We start from the raw sequence: 23,076 nt of genomic DNA on the forward strand, positions 1-23,076 counted from the left end.
ACCGATGTATAATACTATGCTAACATGTATATTGAGGCTATGTCTCCTCCATCATGCAACCTCCAGACGTTATTTGATTATGAAAACCTTTATACTGTATCGGATTTAATGCAGAACTGTCATGTAATGCAGAGCTGACACTGTATCTCCTGCGTGAGATATGCCCTGGATGTATTAATCCTTGTTTTTTTTAATGATGTAACCTGCCTTTCTTGTTAAACTTCAATAAAACGAGTTAAAAAAATAAATAAAACACATTGAGAACAAATGTAATATTCGTGTTGACACAGACCCGTCCTATCAATAATTCACTTTTATGTCACATGGATTAAAATTTTCATCAGAGGTGATTATATAACGCTATAGAGTTTCGTGGTTTTATAGACGCCGTAACAAGAAAAATGCTTTTTAATGAAATTTGATTTTCTCATCCAAGAAGGAACCGCCTCCAGTATATGACTCCGTTCAGGGAATTTACAGAGGGGTGTTACACTGTCCGTGTTCCCCACAAGGTTCCTCCTGTCCACAGCAAGCCAAAAAACAGCTCTAATGCAAACATCACCATAGACCTCATCTTCCTGAACTGTTAAGAATATCACTATCTGTCTGTGACGTCATTGGCAGCGGTGGTGCCAATACAATCCCAATATCTTAAAGGAGATAATCTCTTTAACCCCTTCCCAAACCAGCAATTTTCCATTTTTGCGTTTTCGTTTTTTCACTCTCTGCCTTCCCGGAGCCATAACTTTTTTACATTTTCTGCTGACATAGCCGTAATAACACCACTTACTATTGCACATGATCTAGTGGGAATTCCATATAGGGTGGAACTAGAAAATAAAAAAGCAATTCTTCCATAGTTTTATGGGTTTCCGTTTTACAGTGTTCCCTATACAGTAAAGCTTACCTGTAATGTTCATTTTACGGGTGGGTACGATTACAGCGACACCACATTTATACAGTTTTTCCTGTGCTTTAATATTAAAAGAATAAATAAATAACTGAAAAAAAACAGATTTTTGTCTTTGATATATTCTGTCCCCCCGGTTAACTTTTTTATAGTTACATCTGCGAGGCTGTGTGAGGGGCTCATTGTTTGTAAGATGATCTGTAGTTTTTATTGATACCATTTGCAGGTGTGTATGACTTTTTGATCCATTTTTATTTTTTAAAAAATTGGGAGGTGAAGCAACAGTTGACAATTTTGACAGTTTTTTGCATTACGGCATTCACCATATGGAATAAATACACTAATATTTTAATAGTATGGGCATTTTGTGATCTAGCAGTACCCATGATCTTTATTTTTAGTTTATTTTGAAAGTGGGGAAAGGAAGGGAATTTGAATTTTTATATATATTTTTTTAAAATATATTTTTAAAAACCTTTTTGAATTATTTTTTTTAGTCCCCCTAGGGTACTTCAACATGCAATCACTAGATCTCTTCTATAATAGACTGCAAAGCAAAGTTCCTATGGAGCTCTTACATAGGAACATAGCTATGGCAGACATCGGAGCCTTTCGAAGGCTTGAGACTACCACAGCAAACAAACGGCTTCCATAATCTCAGTGCAGGTGAGCTGTTCGGGCCCCATGAGTACAGACCTACCAGGGAAAAACTGCTCAGATGCCGTGGTCATAATTGACCACGGCATGTGTGGGGTTAAATGTCTGTGATCAGCGTTATTGCCAATCACAGACATTAGCTCTGTTTTAACATATATTGCGAATGTCGAGAAGGGGTTAAGTGGTGTTCTGGCCAAAAACATAGCCTATCCATTGGATAGGGTCAAGTGATGCTTGGAGACAGGTTACCTCTGATGCCAGTCATTGGCTGCAGCACTGTATGTGACCCTGCCCGTGCAGAAGTTGACATGACAGGGGCCGGAAGTCCAGTGAAGAGAGTCAGGGAGCCAGAAGGGAGCAGACTAGGGAGCTTTAAGACACAATATTATTTTTAAAGGGGTTGTCCAAGATTTTGATATTGATGGCCTATATCTGATGGCTCATGAATATCTGATTGGTGGAAGTCTGAATCCTGCCACAGCTGTTTGAAGAGGCTGCGGCGCTCCAGTGATCGCTGCAGCCTCCTCAATGCTTAGGAAGCACAGCGCCATACATTGTATAGTGATTGCGCTTGGTACTGCAGCTCAGGCCCATTCCCTTAAAAGCAACTGAACTGCACCTAGGCCACGTGACTAATGAATGTGACTGCACTGGTCTAGGAAGAGGCCACAGTGCTCAGCCTCTTCAAACCTCTGATCGGCAGGGGATCCCGGGAGCTGGACCCCCCAGCCATCTAATATTAAAGGGGTTTTCCGGGATTTTAATATTCTTGTAATTACATCTCCCCACCTTTGTGATGTTGATGGCGAGCAGGTAAGCAATTACGGAAAGGCTGCGCTCACATGGTACATGGCCTTCTCTTCAACCAGCTGATTGGTGGGAGTGCCGAGTGTCGGACCACCATCGATCTGATATTGATGACCTATCCTGAATCCCAGAAAACCCCTTTAATAACCTATCCTGGGGAGAGGCCATCAATATCAAAATCTCAGACAAACCCTTTAATACCAACAAGAAATTGAAGTCGCAATTGAAATGTGAATTTTATTATCTGCATGAGCCGTGACTTATTGTCCATTATTACAGCTGAGCACAACTCCCAGCTAACAAGGCGGCTAATGCCGTTTTTAAGGCAATTAGATGCCTGGGTTATTTCAGAGCACTTGCTATTTTTGAACCCCCTCTGGGTAGCTCGTTCTTGACAGTTTTCTTTTTCTCTACCACAATTGAAAGCTGATGATATTCATAACTGTGACAAGAGATAAGGACGAGCAAGGTCAGGCTGGGATAATACTGAGGACACGAGGTAGACGGCACACGTACGGCTCATGCAGGGACTGATTACAAGACTGAAAAGGCTGAATGCTGCACCGATAGAGACTATAACATAGTAAACTAGATACAGAGCATATGACATACACTGCCAGACTACTAACATCAAGGTATTCACTAAATGACATCATCATTTGTCCCATCTGCTATGTGTTCAGCTGGTTGTAGACCATTGCTGCCCCCTAGTGTCTATACTTGGACAAAAACATAGGTCAGTAAGGTCCGGCCTCGGCACGGCAAACATGCCGAGAGGCGGCCGGACAAAAACGACAGCATGCTACGTTTTTTGTCCGGCATGTTTACCATGCTGCGGCCGCACCTCCGGACCACCTCCATTATAGTGAAAGGGGATGGAGCGGACTTCCGGAGGCACGGTGGACTAGTGGTAGCACGGATCCGGCAGGCTGTTCCCTCACCGGTGCAGCCTGCCGGAAAAGGCTACCTCAAGTGTGATAGTAACCTAAGATTACAACGATACCACATATGTGTTTTAATACTCAAAAAATAATAAAAACTTACCGTATATATTTTTCATCTTTTTATTTTTACATCGCCATATTCTGACCCCCGTAATTTTTTTTATAGTTATGTCTACTGAGCTGTGTGGGGGCTAATTGTTTGCAGGACGATCTGTAGTTTTTATTGATACCATTTTGGAGTGTGTGTGTCTTTCTGATTACATTTTATTGAATTTTTTTTGATAAGAGAAGCAATGAAAAAATGGCGAATCAGCCATTTTTTTTTTTTTTTTTCGTAACGCTATTCGCTGTATGGGTTAAATATTTTTATATTATAATAGTACAGGCATTTTCAGATGCGGCGGTACCCATGATGTTTATATTTTTTTATGGTTTACATATTTATTTTTTATTCTAGGGAAAGCGGGGTGATTTAGATCTTTATATTTTTTTTAACATTTTTTTTTACTCTTTTTTTATATAGCCCCTCTAGGAGGCTACAATATTCAGTACTCAGATTATTATTCCAACTTGTACTGTATTCCCATAGAATGACAATACAAGCCACCTGCTGGCCAACAAAGGAACTGCAGCTCTAATACGCAGGATCTCTTCAGGGTTTTCCACCCGGTTTTTCACTATTTAGGTGCCTTGGTCAGACTTGACCACGACATCTAAAGAACCTCCCAGTGCCGTACAAGGGTTAAAGGGGTTTTCCAGGCTACTGATATTGATGGCTTATTCTCTAGATAGGTCATTAATATCCAATCGGTGAGGGCCGTCTTCCCGCACCCCCACGATCAGCTTTCCCTGAAGCTAGCTCTTGAAAGGAACAGGGCACAGACAGCTCTGTTCAAAGGGTAGTGGAAAGGGAAATGGTAAGGCCCCCAGCTGTCATAACTTTCTAGTAGGAATAACAGAGAAGAAATACACCACAAAGTTATGAAAAGGATCCTGAATTGTCAATTCATGGGGAATACAAGCATTTAAGGGTTTACAGGTTCTCACATCAGAATGTGATTTTTATAGAAATATTAGTTGCCGACATGTCAATGGAAACCGATATAACAATATTAGGGAACTGGTATTGACAAGGACTAAAAAGTGGACCTTTTATTACCTAGTCTCTCGGTGGTGAGCACTGTTGCCTTGCAGCGTTTGGGGTCCTAAGTTCGAATCTGACCAAGATAACATTGCAATTTAAAGCATACCTGTGTTTTCAAAAATAGCTTGCATAATGGCTTCTTTGTACAATCATAAACGTGAATTAATGTGTCTTTTTGGGCTTCCCTAAAGTATTTTCAGCCATATTATTCCTGCTTCAGCTGCAGAGCTAGATGCATTTCACTCAGAAGCAGAGGGGCGTCTCCCTTCTGCCAGCACTGTACTGCTGTGACGTCCTTCCCCTTACTTCCCACTATGCTTGTTTTCAGCTCCTGAGCCCACAGAACAGATAAGGAGGGATAAAAAGCACTGTGACTCTTTAAGAGATTCCCTCATATATACTGTACATCAGGGATCAGCATCCTTCGGCACCTGCTGTGAAACTACAACTGCCAGCATGCACACTTACTCTGCTGTTCTTGTAACTCCTATAGAAGTGAAAGGAGGATTCTGGAAGTTGTAGTCTCAGAACAGCTGGAGTGCCGATCCCCGCTCTACATAATTTGCAATGATTGCTTCTTACCCAATCCTTGGTTTTGTTGCTCCCACTCCATGCTGTCTGGGACTGGATAAGCCGCTCCTTCAATTAGGGCAACACTGCCGTCATCTTCAAGGGGTTCTTGAGAGGACAGTCCCGGGAGGGTGAAGAGTGGAATGTCCGAATCTCTCTCCGAACTTTCATCCACCGAGTCATTATCTTTATCATCCTCCTCCTCTTCATCATCCTCATCATCATCTTCCTCCTCTTCGTCCTCATCATCGCCCTCTGTACCAGCAAGAACAATTTTGATTAATTTTGTAATGTACCTGTAAAAAATGTCGGCCGCGCTTACCAATTTTGGCAGGATCGGCTGTCCTCATATGTTATTAGGCTCACCATGCTTTCCCACAATGGCAGACCTCAGAAGGATTGGGCATGCTGGATTTCGACATGACCAATCCTGCGTTTCCATGGTGTCAGCGCTGGCTGCAGCCTATTCCCTTCTCCTCTACATTCATACTCATCCAAATCGTGAGTGCATGTGTTCATTGGAAACAGCTGTCGGGTGTTTGGCTGGGTGTATGAGCAGCTTAACATAAAGGGCATCTGTCAGCAGTTTTGTACCTATGACACTGGCTGACCTGTTACAGGTGCACTTGGCTGCTAAAGGCATCTGTGTTGGTCCCATGTTCATATGTGCCCGCATTGCTGAAAACTTGCTAAAAATTTAGTTTCAATATATGCAAATGAGCCTCTAGGTGCAATGGAGGCATTGCCGTTACGACTAGAGGCTCTGCTCTCTCTGCAACTGCTGCGATATTGACAGGGCCAGCCGTGATGACAGTTTCACTGCCTGATCCTATCAAAGTGCAGGGGGCGCGGCAGTTGCAGAGAGAGCAGAGCCTCTTGGTTGCAAGTTGTGGATTGGGGTATTTATTGAAGTCAATGGTTCCGCACCAAAATGTGGCCTGCATGCAGCCGATGTCCGTGTAGGCCTTATAGGGAGCCCAAAAAACTGACAAACGGATGTTTCAGGGACATCTTCAGGGATGAACTACTGAGCATCTTGTCGTGGATGCGTGAATCCTCTGGAGTCTTTCAATATTCTATTCAGTTTTTATGGTCTTCTACATAACAGATGCCACGTAGCCACCATAAAAGACTGCAAACCGTTGCAAAAGAGGCTGTCCTTCAGCTATCCCATAGTACTACATGAGCTCTGCCCTCTTAGTATTGCTCTGCCTGTGCAAGTGTCAGTGTTCACTGTAATAGCATTCTATTCATGAGCGGAAAGATGAGTGTGGACAAAGCTATAGCTCCCTGCCACATAGGAAATCAGTGTTGTGCTGCCGCGTATATGAAACAAATGACATCATACAATTCATGAGCATCATTTCAACGAGATAACATGCCAAATAAAATTAGCTGAAGTTCTAAAATGATGTGCTGTTTAGTACATTTAGCCCTTTTTTTCTAATAGATTTACCTTGTGGGGTCTAAATGTAAGAGCTGGAAAGAAATGGTGACTACAGATGTTAGATGGGAGGGCGTCAGCATGGAGGGAAGACGGGGGATCAATAGGGCAGCGGAGCAGTTAGGAGACGTAATGACACTGACAGCTGAGTGACAACGTACCACTCCGGCAGATCTGCCCGGCTGGAGGAAAGATGTAGCATGCATGCCGGCAAACTGAATAAAAGCTGAATAAAAAGAGAGAAAGTGGTGCCAATCATGAGAAATCTGCAGACCAAAAGACTCCACTGATGAAGATGCCTCCGCTAAAGGGCGCATTCACACGACTCTATGGATACAGAAAGCACGCGGATATCTTGCGCGTACTTTCTGCATCCGTTCCGCAATGGATAGGACATGTCCTATTCTTGGCCTCAAATGCGGACCCACTGGAATCAACGGGTCCGCTAAAAAATGGATGCAACACGGATGTCACACGAACGTCATCTGTATTTTGCGGATCCACGTTTTGCAGATCGCAAAATACGTACCGTCGTGTGAATGTCCCCTAAAAGACAGAGGTTCCCTGTCCTGAAATGAGCTAAAAGATAGGCTCTCGTGCCACCGTTTTACACCACATGATGGGGGGGATTTAAAGGCGTTGTCTTATCTTAGACAATGGGGGCATATTGTTAGGATATGCCCCCATTGTCCGAAAGGCACGGGTCCCATGGCTGTGACCCACACCTAAAATGAGAACAGAGCCCCTAGTGGTCCCCCCCCTAACTCCTTCCATGCCAAATTTTGACCCAAGCCCTTCCCTCCCGCCAGAGCTATAACTTGACCAGCATGCACTTTCTATAATACCGGTGTCTTCTTATGGGGTGCAAGGGTCTTTGGGCCCCCTCAGGCTCCTGGGCCCGGTAGCGACTGCTACCTCTGCACCCCCTATATAAAAATGTCATGAGTTCTCCCCAGCACCTGTGAAAGGCTTATGGTGCCTAAAACTTATTTCTGCCCTCTTGTCGTGACCACTACAATCTTAAAGGGAGTCTGTCACCTCCAAAATGAGTTTCAAAGTAAGCATACCGCCATGTAGGGTAGGTGCCCAGAAATATAACCATACCATCCTTGTTAAAATCCGTTCCCCTAATCCTTTTTATTTTTCTGCAAATAAGGTTTTCAGTGCACTATGGGCAGGGCCGCTCTGTTTGGTGCACGAATGCTCAGCCAGTGATGCCGCCCAGTACCTCCCCCTGTTATTTCATTCACAGTCCCTGAGATTTGACAGCAGGTAGCAATAACGCAGGGTAAGCCAGGTGCACCAAAGAGTGCGGCTCCGCACAAGGTGCACTGAAGACCTAATTTGCATAAAAATGTAATTAGGCCCCCTGCACACGAACGTGTGCGCGCCCCGTGGTCGTGCTGCGGCCCGCAAAATGCGGGCCGCAATGCACGAACACAGTCCATGGGACAGCCACAGCGGATCGCTGACCCATTCACTTGAATGGGTCCGCGATCCGGCCGTTCCGCAGAAAGATAGGAAAGATAGAAAGATAGGCTATCCTTCATATAAGATAGGGCCGGGGGCTATCCATAGTATTCAGTATATTGGGCAGACTAGATGGGCCAAATGGTTCTTATCTGCCGACACATTCTATGTTTCTATGTTTCTATGTTCTATCTTTTTGCGGAACGGAAGTACAGGACGAAACCCCACGGAAGCACTCCGTAGTGCTTCCGTAGGGTTCCGTTCCGTACCATTCCGCATATCCGGATTTGCGGACCCATTCAAGTGAATGGGTCCGCATCCATGATGCGGAATGCCCACGGAACGGCACCTGTGTATTGCGGATCCGCAAATGCGGTCCTCAATACGGCAACGGGAAGCACACGTTCGTGTGCAGGGGGCCTTAAAAGAAGCAAGTTTCAGGGTAGGATATTCACAAGAAAGGTAAGGTCATATTTCAGAGCACCTATCTTACATAGCGGTGAGCTTAGTTGATTTTGGGGCCTAAATTTCCCCCATTTCCTTGGTACAATATTTCCTATGATTAGAATTCTTTTTCAAGGGGAAAAAATATTTATAAAAGTTGCAAATACAGGTGAAACTCGAAAAATTTGAATATCGTGCAAAGTTCATTTATTTCAGTAATGCAACTTAAAAGGTGAAACTAACATATGAGAGACTCAGTACATGCAAAGCGAGATATTCCAAGCCTTTATTTGTTATAATTTGGATGATTACGGATTACAGTTTATGAAACCCCAAAGTCTCAATTTTGAGGTACCCTTTGCTCAGGGGATATGGATTAATTAGCTGACTAGAGTGTGACACTTTGAGCCTAGAATATTGAACCTTTTCACAAAATTCTAATTTTAAGCTGCATTAATGCAATTCCTTTTAATTTGCATTACTGAAATAAATAGACTTTTGCACGATATTCAAATTTTTCGAGTTTCACCTGTATTGCAATGCTACCAAAATATTAGATATGGGTCTAAACCTCACAGAAAATCTATGCCCAACGAAATATGAAAGGGTCTGAAATTATTCATCTTCTGCGAATGTAATATGTCTTGTCATCCACAGGCTAGAGTAGGTTTTGTCTGTATTGTGGATTGTAGCGCCCTCTGTTGGATTTACAGTGTAAAAACCCTGTGTCTGCACAGGTTACCGATATCATTATGTAGGTATGTAAGAAATGGAAAGAAAATGCCTGGGGCAAAGAGTAGTCACAGCACTAGAAGGCAGCGCTAAAATTAGCCTGTATGATATTGGAGAAATGCTTAGGCTACTTCTTAACTGCCTGCCGATCCGGCAAAATGTATGCCAACTGATGGCATTTGTAAGGCTACATGCACACGACCGCGCTGTTTTTTGCGGTCCGCAAAAAAACGGAAGCCGCCCGTGTGCCTTCCGCAATTTGCGGAACGGAACGGGCGGCCATTGATATAACTGCCTATTCTTGTCCGTCTTGCGGACAAGAATAGGACATGTTATATTTTTTTTGTGGGGACGCGGAACGGAGCAACGGATGCGGACAGCACAAGGAGTGCTGTCCGCATCTTTTGCGGCCCCATTGAAGTGAATGGGTCCGCGCCCGAGCCACACAATGTGCGGCTTGGACGCAGACCAAAACAACGGCCGTGTGCATGAGGCTTAAGACTGATCAGGATCCTGATCAGTCTTAAAAATGCTTGATCAGTAAGAAAAATGCATTGAAATGCTGGATCCATCTTTCTGGTGTCATCCGGCAAAACGGATCCGGCATTTATTTTTTTCACCTTTTTTTTTCGGTGGACGGATCCTGCATTCCGGTATTTTGAACTACCGTAACACTAATACATTCCTATGGAAAATAATGTCGGCATCCGGCATTCAGGCAAGTCTTCCGTTTTTTTGGCCGGAGATAAAACCATAGCATGCTGCGGTTTTATCTTTGTCCAGATCAGTCAAAAAGACTGAACTGAAGACATCCTGATGCATCCTGAATGGATTGCTCTCCATTCAGAATACATGGGGATAAAACTGATCAGTTCTTTTCCGGTATAGAGCCCCTGTGACGGAACTCAGCGCCGGAAAAGAAAAAAACGCAAGTGTAAAAGTACCCTTAGGTGTGAAATAGAAAGAATGTAGCACAGATTACTAGAAGTACACCGGAGGGTTCACATCACGTTTTATGCCTCCGTTTTGACGTGCACATTAGAAAAAAAAGGATACAAAAATGCAGCGCACCACGTTCTTCTATCCTGCAGAGACCAGTAGAAAAAAAGAATATGGTTTTTTTTTTGTTCGTTTTTTACAATGGATCTCTATAGTGAACAGAAGCCACTGTATGGCATCAGTCTGAGGCATCCGTTTAACATATACTTTTTTTGTTTACGTTAAATGGATGGAAAAAAAAACGTGATGAGAACCCACCCTTAGGGTCATATACATTATGTTATCCCCCTCAGACTACGCTGCTCCACATCATTTCTCTAACCGGTATCCAGTACTGACCGCCATGACCCCTGTCGGATGCGTGACTGTTTGGCATCACTTAGAAATCCTGATATCCCTAGAAATATATATATTAATCTTGGCCAAGGGTCCGGGTCTTATGGATGTTGGGTTCAAAGATCTATAAACTTAAAGGGGAAATATAATCAAAAAGATCTTCGGATGTGTCATTGATACACGTGTGAAGATCATTTAAAGGGCATCTCTCACCACATACTTCCAAATAAACCTGCCTCACCTCAGATGTGCGCTAGTCAGCTGAACGCCACTGTCTTGGTCCCATCTTCCTCGGTACCCCCATTGCCAAGAAACATGTTGTTTTATAATATGCAAATGAACCCCTAGAAGCAAGTCTCGCGGGAGCGTGTTAGGCAGTAAAGAGATGGAGACAGCTCGACGGATGGGCAGTCTCCATCACTTTACCGTGTGTACTTTACGCAATGTGCCGATTGCGTTTCCTGCTAAATTTCAGGGCCAGGTGCCTGCAACAACACCGCCCTCGTTGCTCCTAAGGGCTAATTTGCATTTTATAAAACAGCAGTGTTCTTGGCAATGTGGGTGCCAAATGAGTGAACTCTATATAGCTGTTAAAGAGGTTCTCCAGGTTTCATATAACATTGTTTTAATCTCCCTAGATTACCTCAACCACTGCATATTTTTGCCCCCTATACTGTTTCTCATGTCAGCACTTTCCTTCCCCAGTTCTTGGCATCATTGAATCCTGGCAGGATGTTTACATGCAGGACTTCCTGTCTTCATCAGCTTCCTGCAGGTTTTTGAAACCAATCCCAGCATGCTTTACTCTGTAATGTTTCTCAGGGCTTGCTCCCTCTGCCACACTGTTCCCTTTGCAGTAATCATGCCCTCTACACCTCCCTGCTACAGAGAAAATCATGCTGGGATTGGTTAGAAAACTGAACAGGAAGCTGATAATAACAGGAAGTTCTGCTTGTAAACCTCCTGCCAGGATGCAGTGTTTCCGGCGTTATGAAATCTGAGAACTCTTTTGAAGGGAATGTTTGGCTTGGAAAACCGTTTAGAAAATACCCCATTAGTGAATTCTGACCTAGCAGACAATTCAAAACTGGAGGAGACCATCCACAAAGACCATCTTTTGTTTTGGAGAACCCAACACGTCCATACATTACAGGAACAGTCCACTGGATTTAAAGTGAACTGTGTAATGCTCCATTTCACCTGCAGAGGAGCTGTAGGGAAATTGAATACTTAGTACTCAATTCACCAAAAGTTTACAGCCCTGTTATTCTGGAAGTCTGATGTTTTCTCCACATCAGAGACTTCACCGATGTGATTAATGACAAATGAGAAGATCATGGATCATATGTAAATCAGTCTAAGTCCAGAACAAAAAAAATAAAATAATAATATATATATATATATATAATCTATACGCTACAGCATTATATACGTCTCTCTATAAATGCAATCATATGGAATATTTATAGCTCCCGGTCATACTGAAAATGTGAATATTTGTGTGCCCCCCCCCCCCCATTCTTCCCCCTTAAATATTAAAGGGCTACAAACAAGTAAACAGTACATTAGTTATATAGTTAGCATATGTGAAGTCAAACTTTTTTGTAAAATACTTTATATTTCCTCACGCTGTGCTTGGCACCTGGAAACCATCAACAAGCTGCTGAATGTTATTATGGATTTAGGAGTAGAACTACACCACCCATTGAGAGCTATGAAACCATAATGTTCTTTTCCTGCGGAGGAACATAGATTTGTCTCTAGGACGCACAGAGAATCTGTACCAACAAAATCACAGCGTGTTCCATTGTATGCCGCAATATGCATATATTCTCTAAGAGAAGTAGTGCTCCTAGGGGAGAATATAATGCATCACACTGGCTCCATACAGCGGCTCCATAAGGGGATTCCGTGCGGACGATATAGGCTTTTCTATTTACAAAACCTTGGGCACCATTCACACTGGCATCCAGATTTCCTTTCTTAACAGAAACAATATGCAAAGAGGTATCTCCCAGGAAAAGAGAAACCATCTCGCTAGCGCCACCTTCTGGAAGTGGCTCCCTATGAGTCAAAATCTGACTTTTTAACTGAGCCTTGGGACATGACAAGGGAAAATAGCTAAGCCAGATTTCCATCTGCAGACAGCTGTTTCAGGGTGCTTGCCCCTCATCAGTACAGAGTAGGTTTCTGTCTGGCTGGGTGCGATGCTTTGGATGTAGCTTAAGCAGGGTACTGACTCTCCTTAAAGAGACCAGCTGTGTATAGAGACTTTTTGAGAAGGTGGCGCTAGCAAGATGGTTCCCTTTTCCTGGGAGATGCCTCTTTGCATATTTTTTACCATGGAGCATTGCCACTAAGTCTCCATACACAGCTGGTCTGTTCAAGGAGGGCCAGCACGCTGCCTAAGCCGCTTCCAAGGCATCTCACTCAACCAGCCAGAATCCTGCTCCGTACAGATGAGGGGCAAGCACCCCGAAACAGCTGTCTACTGATGGACATCTGGCTTGGCTAGATTTCTTTGTCGGGTTCCAAGGCTTGCTAAAACTTTGGACTTTGACTGATAGGAAGCCACTTCCAGAAGGTGGAACTAGCGAGGTGGTTCTCTTTTCCTGGGAGACACCACTTTGCATATTTTTTTCCCAAAGAGCATTGCCGTTAAGTCTGCATACACAGCTGGTTTTTTCAAGGATGGCCAGCACCCTGTCTAAGCTGGATCCTAATGACCCCTGACACATCTCATGAACCCATAATAGGGTCTATCACGTTTACAGTACATTTTAGGAGCACAAATATTCTTGGCATCAAAACCCTTCTTGGCATCAAAACCCAATGAAACGCCGAACAGAAAAACCACGTGACTTTGCCATCAGCGCATTGCATTGCAATTCCCGTCGCGTGACATGTACCTCCGTGTAGCCCCAGTCTAACACCTTAATAACATCTCAATGTCTCAAAGCACCACATAGAGAAACATAACAGAAAAAGAAAGATCCATCAACAGCTAGCCTGCTTGTTGATTGTTTCCATTTACCAAGACATTTGTCGATAGAAAACTAAATATGCACAACAAACAAATTAATGTAAAAAAAAAAAAAAGAATTTATTACGAGGATTCTAGATTAAAGCGGACCTGTCACTCTCCTAGTAACTACTTGCATTCCTCATGTAATAACAAATCTGGAGCTTCTATTCTTATGACCCTATGATGTGCCGTTTCTCTGTTATTTCAACTAGAAGCTTATGAATAGAGATAAGTGAATTTTTCAAAAGTTCGATTCGGCTGATTCGCCAAATTTTACAAAAAAAAAAATCGCTTTGTGACGCATTACTTCGTCACGAAGCGCATTTTTTGTAAGTAGTGGGTGCAATGACAGGGAGCTGGGATAGTGCCGCCCTCCGTCATTGTACCCCTCAGATGCCGCATTCTTACATGATCGCGGCATCAGAGTGTAAAAACAGTTTGAAATTAACTTACCGCGTCCATTTGCTCGCGACGGGCCGCCCGCCGCCATCTTGCTTGAAGATCTGCCGTGAAATCTCGTGTGGCGCGGGATTACATCATCACGCCGGCCGGGTTGGTGACGTCATACGTCACCACGCATGGGATTTCGGCCAAGATCTTCAATCAAGATGGTGGCTGGCGGCCCATCATGAGCAAATGGAGTAGGTAAGAATGATTTTTTTTGTTTTTTTTAATACTATTTTAGGTTAAATCGATTCGCTTACATGAAACACGAGGAAATTCGGCTTCGAGGCAAATTGAATTTATCCTGAAATTCGGATCGAATTCCACTTCGTGGGATTTGATTCGCTCATCTCTACTTAAGAATGAATTGTCAGCAGCTTGCAGTAAAGGTACAGATGGGTGTTACCAATTGGGGGAGTGTCCTTTCACAGTCTGACACCAGCAGCACTGATTGGACAGTGTCAGGCACCCCCTCTACTGGTAACACCCAGCAGTACCTTTACTGCAGTCTGCTTGCAATTTATTTGTAAACTTCTAGTAGGAATAATACAGGAATGGCACAACAGAGTCATAAGAATAGATGCTCCAGAATTATTAGTACACGGAGAATACATGTGGTAACTAAAACAGAGAAGTCAGGAGTGATAGGCTCCCTGTAAATCATTACGATATATTACAAGGATGCTAGATCTTCCATATGCTGACTGAAGCCCTGTGTAGATGAAGTCTATGGAGTGTCAGCTATGTCTTCATGGGTTACTTGCTAACAGAAAGAAGCTGAGGGTCACGGCCCCAGGTGTGATAGGTCATAGTACATCACACCGCTCCCCATAGTGAATTATAATAATACGGCTATAGTGTGACTATCTGATCCATACCTTCAGATTCCAGCTTGTCCAGCCCATAGGACGCTGTGGTAGTGATTCTTCTGGTTGGGGGAATGTCTACACTCACATGAGACACAGACGTGACTGTACTGGTGATGACGGTGGTAGAGTCAGCCTCTGTGGTGGCCATCGGTGCGACAGTAGATAAAGAAGTAGCAAGAAGTTCTTCATCCTCTTCATCCTGAGATGATGGGTTCAAAGCTAGAACAAAGGCAGCATTAAAGATATAGATAGATAGATAATGAGATAGATAGAAAGATAGATATGAGATAGATATGAGAGAGATATTAGATAGATAGATAGATAGATAGATAGATATTAGATGGATAGATAGATATGAGATAGGAGATAGATAGATAGATAGATAGATAGATAGATAGATATAAGATAGATATATATATACAGTACAGACCAAAAGTTTGGACACACCTTCTCATTCAAAGAGTTTTCTTTATTTTCATGACTATGAAAATTGTAGATTCACACTAAAGGCATCAAAACTATGAATTAACACATGTGGAATTCTATACATAACAAACAAGTGTGAAACAACTGAAAATATGTCATATTCTAGGTTCTTCAAAGTAGCCACCTTTTGCTTTGATTACTGCTTTGCACACTCTTGGCATTCTCTTGATGAGCTTCAAGAGGTAGACCCCTGAAATGGTTTTCACTTCACAGGTGTGCCTTGTCAGGTTTAATAAGTGGGATTTATTGCCTTATAAATGGGGTTGGGACCATCAGTTGCGTTGAGGAGAAGTCAGGTGGATACACAGCTGATAGTCCTACTGAATAGACTGTTAGCTGCTTTTTTCTTGCCATAATAAAAATTCTAAGTAAAGAAAAACGAGTGGCCATCATTACTTTAAGAAATGAAGGTCAGTCAGTCAGCCGAAAAATTGGGAAAACTTTGAAAGTAAAAGCTATTTGACCATGAAGGAGAGTGATGGGGTGCTGCGCCAGATGACCTGGCCTCCACAGTCACCGGACCTGAACCCAATCGAGATGGTTTGGGGTGAGCTGGACCGCAGAGTGAAGGCAAAAGGGCCAACAAGTGCTAAGCATCTCTGGGAACTCCTTCAAGACTGTTGGAAGAACATTTCAGGGGACTACCTCTTGAAGCTCATCAAGAGAATGCCAAGAGTGTGCAAAGCAGTAATCAAAGCAAAAGGTGGCTACTTTGAAGAACCTAGAATATGACATATTTTCAGTTGTTTCACACTTGTTAGTTATGTATATAATTCCACATGTGTTAATTCATAGTTTTGATGCCTTCATAGTCATAAAAATAAAGAAAACTCTTTGAATGAGAAGGTGTGTCCAAACATTTGGTCTGTACTGTATATTAGAGAGATGATAGATAGAATATGAGAGAGATATTAGATAGATCGGCAGACCGATAGATAAATATGATATTAGATAGATGGAGAGAGATATTAGATAGATAGATCTCCACAGGATCCTACCTTTACCTTCACTCTCCTGGGTCTTAGCAGTGGTTGATGACCCCTCACTGCTTTCATTCTGGGGGATCTCCTTGTGTACAGTAGAACTTTCCATGACTTCTGGCTCCCTGGTGGTATCCTGGTGTGTAACGTTCCTATAGATGGCCGCTGTCACAGTCACGGCGCTGTCTTCTCTCATGTCTGTGGTCAGCGGATTAACATCTGGCAAAAAAAATGGAAAACTGTGGTAAAGACAATGATAACATACTGCAAAATGTTTCAGTGCAAAGGGGGAAGAACCATGATCAAAGAGGTTGTCACAGACCCACCGCCCTCTTCCTTGCTTCTTCTCAACATGCGGGAAATACCCGCTCCACCAATCCCTGACTGCAGCGGTTCACCCCCTATTTCAGCCAGACAACCCCTTTCAGTAATTCATTTCCTGTATGTACTGTAGAATTCCTTATTAAAGGGGTTGTGACACCCATAAGTATCAGCAGTTCTTGCTCTTTTATACCTGGCCAATGCTTATATTACACAGATCTGAATGGAAGCCATGTAATACTGTATTTTCTCTGCAGCGGTCACAATTGCAGGGCACAACCTGGCCTTATGGAAACTCGATCCACGGTGATGAACTAATCACTGGCGGCTGGCCTGGTTATAATCCTTAAGGGGCTGCCCTTTTTGAGACAACCCCTTTAAATAACCAAATATGGCCTATTTACAAGTTATTCTCTGAGATTTTTGGAAACATTGGGGCAATTACATTAATATTTACATTGGGGCAGATACATTTATTTTACTCCAGAATCTTGTGCTATGTTTGAGCCGGGGTTGCTCTGTCCCTCCACACAGGCTGCGGCCTGCTTGCCAGCTCAGCCTCTCCTTCTCAGCCTGTAAAGTGCACACTCCCCTCAGCTCAGCGCACGTATCCTAGTTCATACCAGCAAATGGCTGGTCACCGTAGGGTAGTTAAGGCACCTTCCCTTAATGGGAGGGTGCCTGAGAAATAGGTTGTCTAGCTTGCTAGTTTCTGCTAGGTGTGCTGTATTTGTTTGTCAACCCGTGTACCGACTTCTGCCTGTTTCCCAGATAATGACCTTCTGCTGCCCAACCTGACCTGAACCTGACATCCATATTGACTCTTGGCTTCCTGCCCTTATTGGATTGTTTGTACTCCGCCTGCGCAGACCTTGGCCAGTCCCCGACTTTGGTCTTGCTTGATCCCTTGGTGCCCTGCCCTGGTGTCTGGTAATCAAACACCAGGAGGGAGAGGCCTGGTAGTTCCCCTGCAGCAACGTCCAGGTCCCTGTACAGGGGTAAAGGCTAACAACCATGGGACTGTCAGGATAATGCCCTTAGGAATAGCCTAAAGCCGAAACTGTTGGTTGACCCAGTGGTTCCGCACCCACTGCCGTGGCATTTAGAGTAGCTTACACTTCAATACCCTCCAAAAAAAGTATCCAGATGTAAACCTGTCATGTGTATGGCAAGATGTATGGCGTAGGTCTACATAGTAGAAGCCTATGGATACATTATGGTATACGTATGATGTAGGCTAAAAATGTGGTGAAGACTGGACCTCAGGTGACACAAAGCAGATGCTCAGGTTAAGGTTCGGGTGCACGTTCTCTTTCCTCTTTTTCACTAAGTAGGACGTTCGGCTGTGTGACATAAAGCTCAATGGTCAGTGGTCGTTAGTTATGTTTTTATCACTTTTATGTTTGTGAACTTTTGTCTCCACAGAAGCTGAGAAGATTGGTACAAACCATCCTTCAGCTGCAGTAGAAAGGACACATCCCCTGAAAAAGGACACTCCCTGTAAGCTGCCAGCTTGAAATACATCTAGCAGAACAATTAGAGCAATGAATGTGGAAATCTCTGGATCCATGTGAGGTACAGGGCTGGTTCTAGCTTTGTCTAGTTACATCATGTCCTATATGATGTCCGATTTTCATTTTGCCATGGGATAACACCTTTAAGGGGCCGTTCAGTGGATTTTGGTGTGGACACTGAACCAAAATTCTGATGGCAGCCGCGTGGTGTCTGCCTCCAATAGTTTCAGTTCGGGGCAGACGGCAGCTGTCCACTCGCAGCTTAGCTCCATTCAATGCATCTGTAGCGAAGAACACGGCAGAAACTGCCGCGGTAGACACGTCAGATTTTGACATACATCAAAATCCGCCATGTGAATGGTCCCTAAGAGGTTAAAGTCAGTCGTCTCTCTGCTCTGTACGGTATAACATCAGTTTTAGCCAAAAAAAAAACACAGGAGTCTGAGCTAATCTTCTCAGGCAGCCATGACTTTCATGATCTCCTTCCTGTTAATTGAATCAGTGTGCATTCCTCTCGCCTTACGCAAAATAATTCCCTTCCCAAGAAAATAAAGCTTAGCCGCGACAGCAACCGACCGCCTGAGGGTAATCAGAAAAACCCAAGGAAAGGTCTCTGCTTCATCCAATAGTCCTATTAGCTGAAAACCCAACATTGGTTAAGACTTCCATCTGCAACGCTTACTCCCCGAGCAGCCATTGCAACGTGAGCCAAGTACAGACACTATGAGATCTGACAAGGAAACACCATCAATTAAAGTGACCTCAGGCTGATGTGACATTTTTATTTTCTTGCTACACGTTTCCTGCATTATTTCCGTCTCTTACCTGTGTTTGCTGCAGCAAGGTCTTGACTTTGGTTCACCTCTACATTTGGCTTGGCTGTAAACATGGTAAGATCGAGATCTGGGTTGAACTCAATGGAATCGTTGACGACTGGTCCGAGAGAATCTGGAGAACCCTTTAATCCTGCATTGGTAACCAGAGAATTTTCTGTAACGTTAAAGACTGATTTGTCGTCGGACATCACAGTCGTTACAGGAGAAGAGGTGAACATGGCTTCCTCGACAGGTTCTTCTTCGATAAGATGGTCAGGAACCACCGTAGCAAGCTCAACCCTAGCTAAATTTGTAGGACTCTGGGTTGTAACCTTGGTATCATCCCAGTCTTCTCCAAATTCTGAAGTAATCAGTTCTGCGCTCTCATTACTTTTATTGACTATCACCGTAGGGTCCAGGGCTCCAGGAATTTCAGCTCTGATTGTAGTCAATGATTGGTCAGTCAGAGGAGAGGATATCGTAGAATAGTCCACTTTGGTTTCAACAAGGCTGGTCCTTGGGTTGGTTGTTAACATCTCGATTGTGTTGACCTGAGATGAATTTTCTAAACTGCTTGGTTTTAACTTGCCGTTACTCTCTTCTGCTTGGGGAGAACTTTTCTTGGTATTATCTTTGTTAGCTTCAACCGGAGGTGCCACACTTGAGGCGTAATCAGTGGTAGAAGGAGCGGTAGTGAGACCTTCATTCTCTCCTGAACTCTTAGCTTGAGCAGTAGGATCAGCCCCCTTAATAAGCCCAAGATTACTGGTCTCTGGGCTCATTACAACCACTGTGCTGCCACTTAGTAGCCTCAAGTTATTTTGAGATTCTTGGGTAACAGCAAGTACTTTGTCTGAGGTTACATGAGAAGACATGTTGTTCTTTTCGTTTTCGAAGCTTGATGGAGTGGGTGGAAGAATATTATCAGCATTTGTGTCAACTGTTCCATTAAACCCCCCATCAAGAGTATTCCGCTTGTCCAGTCCCTGTAGAGAAAGGCCTTTTGCATTTGGTGAAAGCAGCAGGATGCTACATAGCACCCCACATATATGGAAGACTAGTGACTTCTTCATGGCAGGTGATGGGACAGCTGATATACCCAGAAAGCAGAATCCTTAAAGAAATAAGGGAATATATTACTATCTCAGCATAACTATAGGTTAAAAAGGAACTCCCCCTCTCCTGACGTGTCTGTTTTAGTAACTACTTGCATCCCCCTTGAAATATCAGTCATGGGGCATCTGTTCTGTGATGTGCCATTCCTCTATTATTATATACAAGTTATGAATGAATTACTAGCAGTTTGCAATTAAGGTCCAGATGGGTGTAACCAGTTGGGGGGTGTCCCTGTACAGTCTGACACTATTTAATCAGTGCTGCCAGACAGGCTGTGTCGGACACCCCCCCCCCCCCAACTGGTAAGACCCAGCTGGACCTTCATTGCAAACTTGCTAGCAATCCATTCATAACGTCTAGAAGGAATAAAAAAGGAAAGGCACAATATACAGTCATAAGAATAGATGCTCCAGAATTGTAATTACATGGGAAATGCAAGTAGTTACTACAACAGACATGTCAGGAGAGGAGGCAGGTCCTCTTTAAAGGGGTTGTCCAGGATTAAAAAAAAAATAAAAATTTTAATGAAACCGCACCACTTTTGGCCATGTCTGGTATTGCAACTCAGCCCCATTCAAGTAAATAGGACTTAGTAGTAATACCATGATAACAAATGGTGATGTTTAAGTAAAAAGTAGACAGTTTTTTTTTTTCTAATCATAGACAAACCCTATAAGTTAAATTGTGGCTAATATTATATAAATGAGCACACCATCAACTTTAGGCAATATACAATGCATTTAGAAAGTTTTGTTATGTTCCGGCCTTGTGCTAAAATAAAACAACAAAAAACTAAAGTTTTCCCCAATAAATCTGCATTCAATATCTCATAATGAGAAAGTGAAAACAGAATTTAAGACATTTTTGAAAATGTATTAAAAGGAATCTATCACCAGTGTTATGTTGTCCTAAGTAAAAGGAACATACCGTAAAGAAATGACAGATCCCCTTAGCAAAATGCTGGGTCACTTTCTTTAATTAAACAGCTCCAGCTCCAGCATGTGCCGATGAGTCCCCATATTCATGAGCTCTGTCTCCTATCGGCCCCCCAAAAATGCGATCGCAGGGTGCTGATGTGTGTATAGGCTGGCTGGGACCTGGTGTAAGCCCAAGCCTGACTTGAGTGTTCCTAGCAGGCTGCACCTCTCTGTCAATATATTTTCCACAGAGTAACAGTCGGCACTCCGTTCAATGCCGCTGCGCGGTGCACGTGTCCAGGGTTGGCTTCCCGTCAATATACAAAGGAAAGAGACCGGCACTCACAAACATAGATGCTATGCTTGTTTCTATTGACACACAGAGGCAAATGTGACGCGTTTCGACTCAACAATTGAGTCTTTGTCAAACAGATAAATGTATAACTAACTGGATTTAAAGGGTTTTTGTCATCCCAATTTTCGCTATTAAACAGGCTAACGATATAGATGTGAAAATGTCACCTGAATTTAACTCTGCATTTCTTGTTTTCGTGTAATTTAAAAAAAAATTATATGCAAATGAGCCTCCAGGAGCAAGGGGACAGAAACCCTTTAAATAGCCCGCCAGATCTGACGTCACCAACCGTGACATCAGGTTGTCAAGGAAACATATAAACAAAGAAAGTAACCATGCGGGCTATGATTACATGCGGGAATACACAAGGTTACATGCAGGTAACAGCAAATATAGACGAGACAAGATACAATGTCAATATATTTTGTCAGTACAGTATATATTCATTGAAAAAATGTGCAAAAAAAAAATATCTCCCCCACGTTTGAAATAACAAGCGATCTACAAGTCGTCCCACAAAAATCAAGCCCTCACACAACTCCATAGAAAAAAGATTTTAAAAAAGTTATGGGTCTTGGGATACTGCGATGCAAAAAGATTTTCTTCTTTTTAAAAAAAGGGGTTTCATTGCACAAAAGTAGTAAAACGTAAAAAAAAAACACTATATGTATTTGTTAATCGTACTGACCCAGAGAATAAAGATATTATGTTATTTACGGCACAAAATTTATAACGTAAAAACTCAGTGGCATTATTGCTGCTTTTCCAATCCCCCTCTCAGAAACAGTTAATAAAAAGTTAATCATAAAGTTATGTGCACCTCAAAGTGGCACCATTAGAAACTACAACTTTTCCCACCAAAAACAAGCCCTCATTCAGCTACATAGACGGAAAAATTAAAAAGTTACGGCTCTTGAAAGGCGACAATGAAAAAGGGAAGATAAACACTTGGTCAATAAGGCCCAAAACAGGCTGGTCACTAAGGGATTAAAAAAAGTGTTGCATGGAAATAAATATTCAGAACCTTTGCTATGACACTTGAAATTTAGCACTAGGGCTTCCCATTTCTCTTGATCATCTTTGGGATGTTTCTACACCTTCATTAGAGTCACCTGTGGTAAATTCAGTAGATTGGACATGATTTGGAAAGATGCAGCCTTGTCTATATAAGGTTCCAAAGCTGACAATATATGAGAGCAAAAACTAAGCCATGAGGAGGAAAGAACTGCCTGTAGAGCTCAGAGACAGGATTGCTTGGAGGCACATATCTGGAGAAGGGTACAAAAAATTTCTGCTCCACTGAACGTCTCCAAGAGCACAGTGACCTCCATAATTCTTAAATGGAAGAAGTTTGGGACAAACAAGACTTGCCCCACAAAACTAAGTAAATGGAGTAAAGGGTCTTGGTAAGAGTAGTGACCAAGAACACAATGGTCACTCTGGCTGAGCTCCAAAGATCCTGAGTGCAGATGGGGGAACTTCCAGAAGGTCAGCCATCACAGCAGCACTCCTCTAATTTGGGCTGTATGGCAGAGAGGCCAGAAAGAAGTCTCTCCTCAGTAAAAGACACATGAGAGCACCTACAGGGGTCTCAGACTGTGAGACAAGATTCTCTGCTCTGATGAAACCAGGGTTGAACTTTTTGGCCTCAACTCCAAGTGTCATGTCTGGAGGAAACCAGGCACTGCTCATCATCTGCTCAATACCTACAGAGACATGGACAAAATAACAGCAAAAAGGAGATTCCAGAGCGCTCCTGAATCTAGGCTAATTTATA

At 43.1% G+C, this 23,076-nt stretch overlaps 1 protein-coding gene across 3 annotated transcripts in view; it reads right to left on the bottom strand.

The window, feature by feature from the left end:
* Positions 1–23,076, bottom strand: part of ARMH4 (armadillo like helical domain containing 4) — a 165,095-nt gene that overhangs the window by 105,019 nt on the left and 37,000 nt on the right. For 2 of the 3 annotated variants that reach the window (XM_040411283.1, XM_040411282.1), the window contains exons 2-5: positions 18,922–20,025; positions 16,280–16,480; positions 14,805–15,014; positions 5,045–5,287 (exon numbers count right to left, since the gene is read on the bottom strand). In XM_040411283.1, the coding sequence (XP_040267217.1) occupies positions 5,045–5,287; positions 14,805–15,014; positions 16,280–16,480; positions 18,922–20,025 (1,758 nt within the window). The remainder of the gene's footprint in view (positions 1–5,044; positions 5,288–14,804; positions 15,015–16,279; positions 16,481–18,921; positions 20,026–23,076) is intronic. The other variant, XM_040411284.1, reaches the window with a different exon arrangement.

This window comes from Bufo bufo, chromosome 11 (assembly GCF_905171765.1).
Source record: "Bufo bufo chromosome 11, aBufBuf1.1, whole genome shotgun sequence".
NCBI lineage: Eukaryota > Metazoa > Chordata > Amphibia > Anura > Bufonidae > Bufo > Bufo bufo.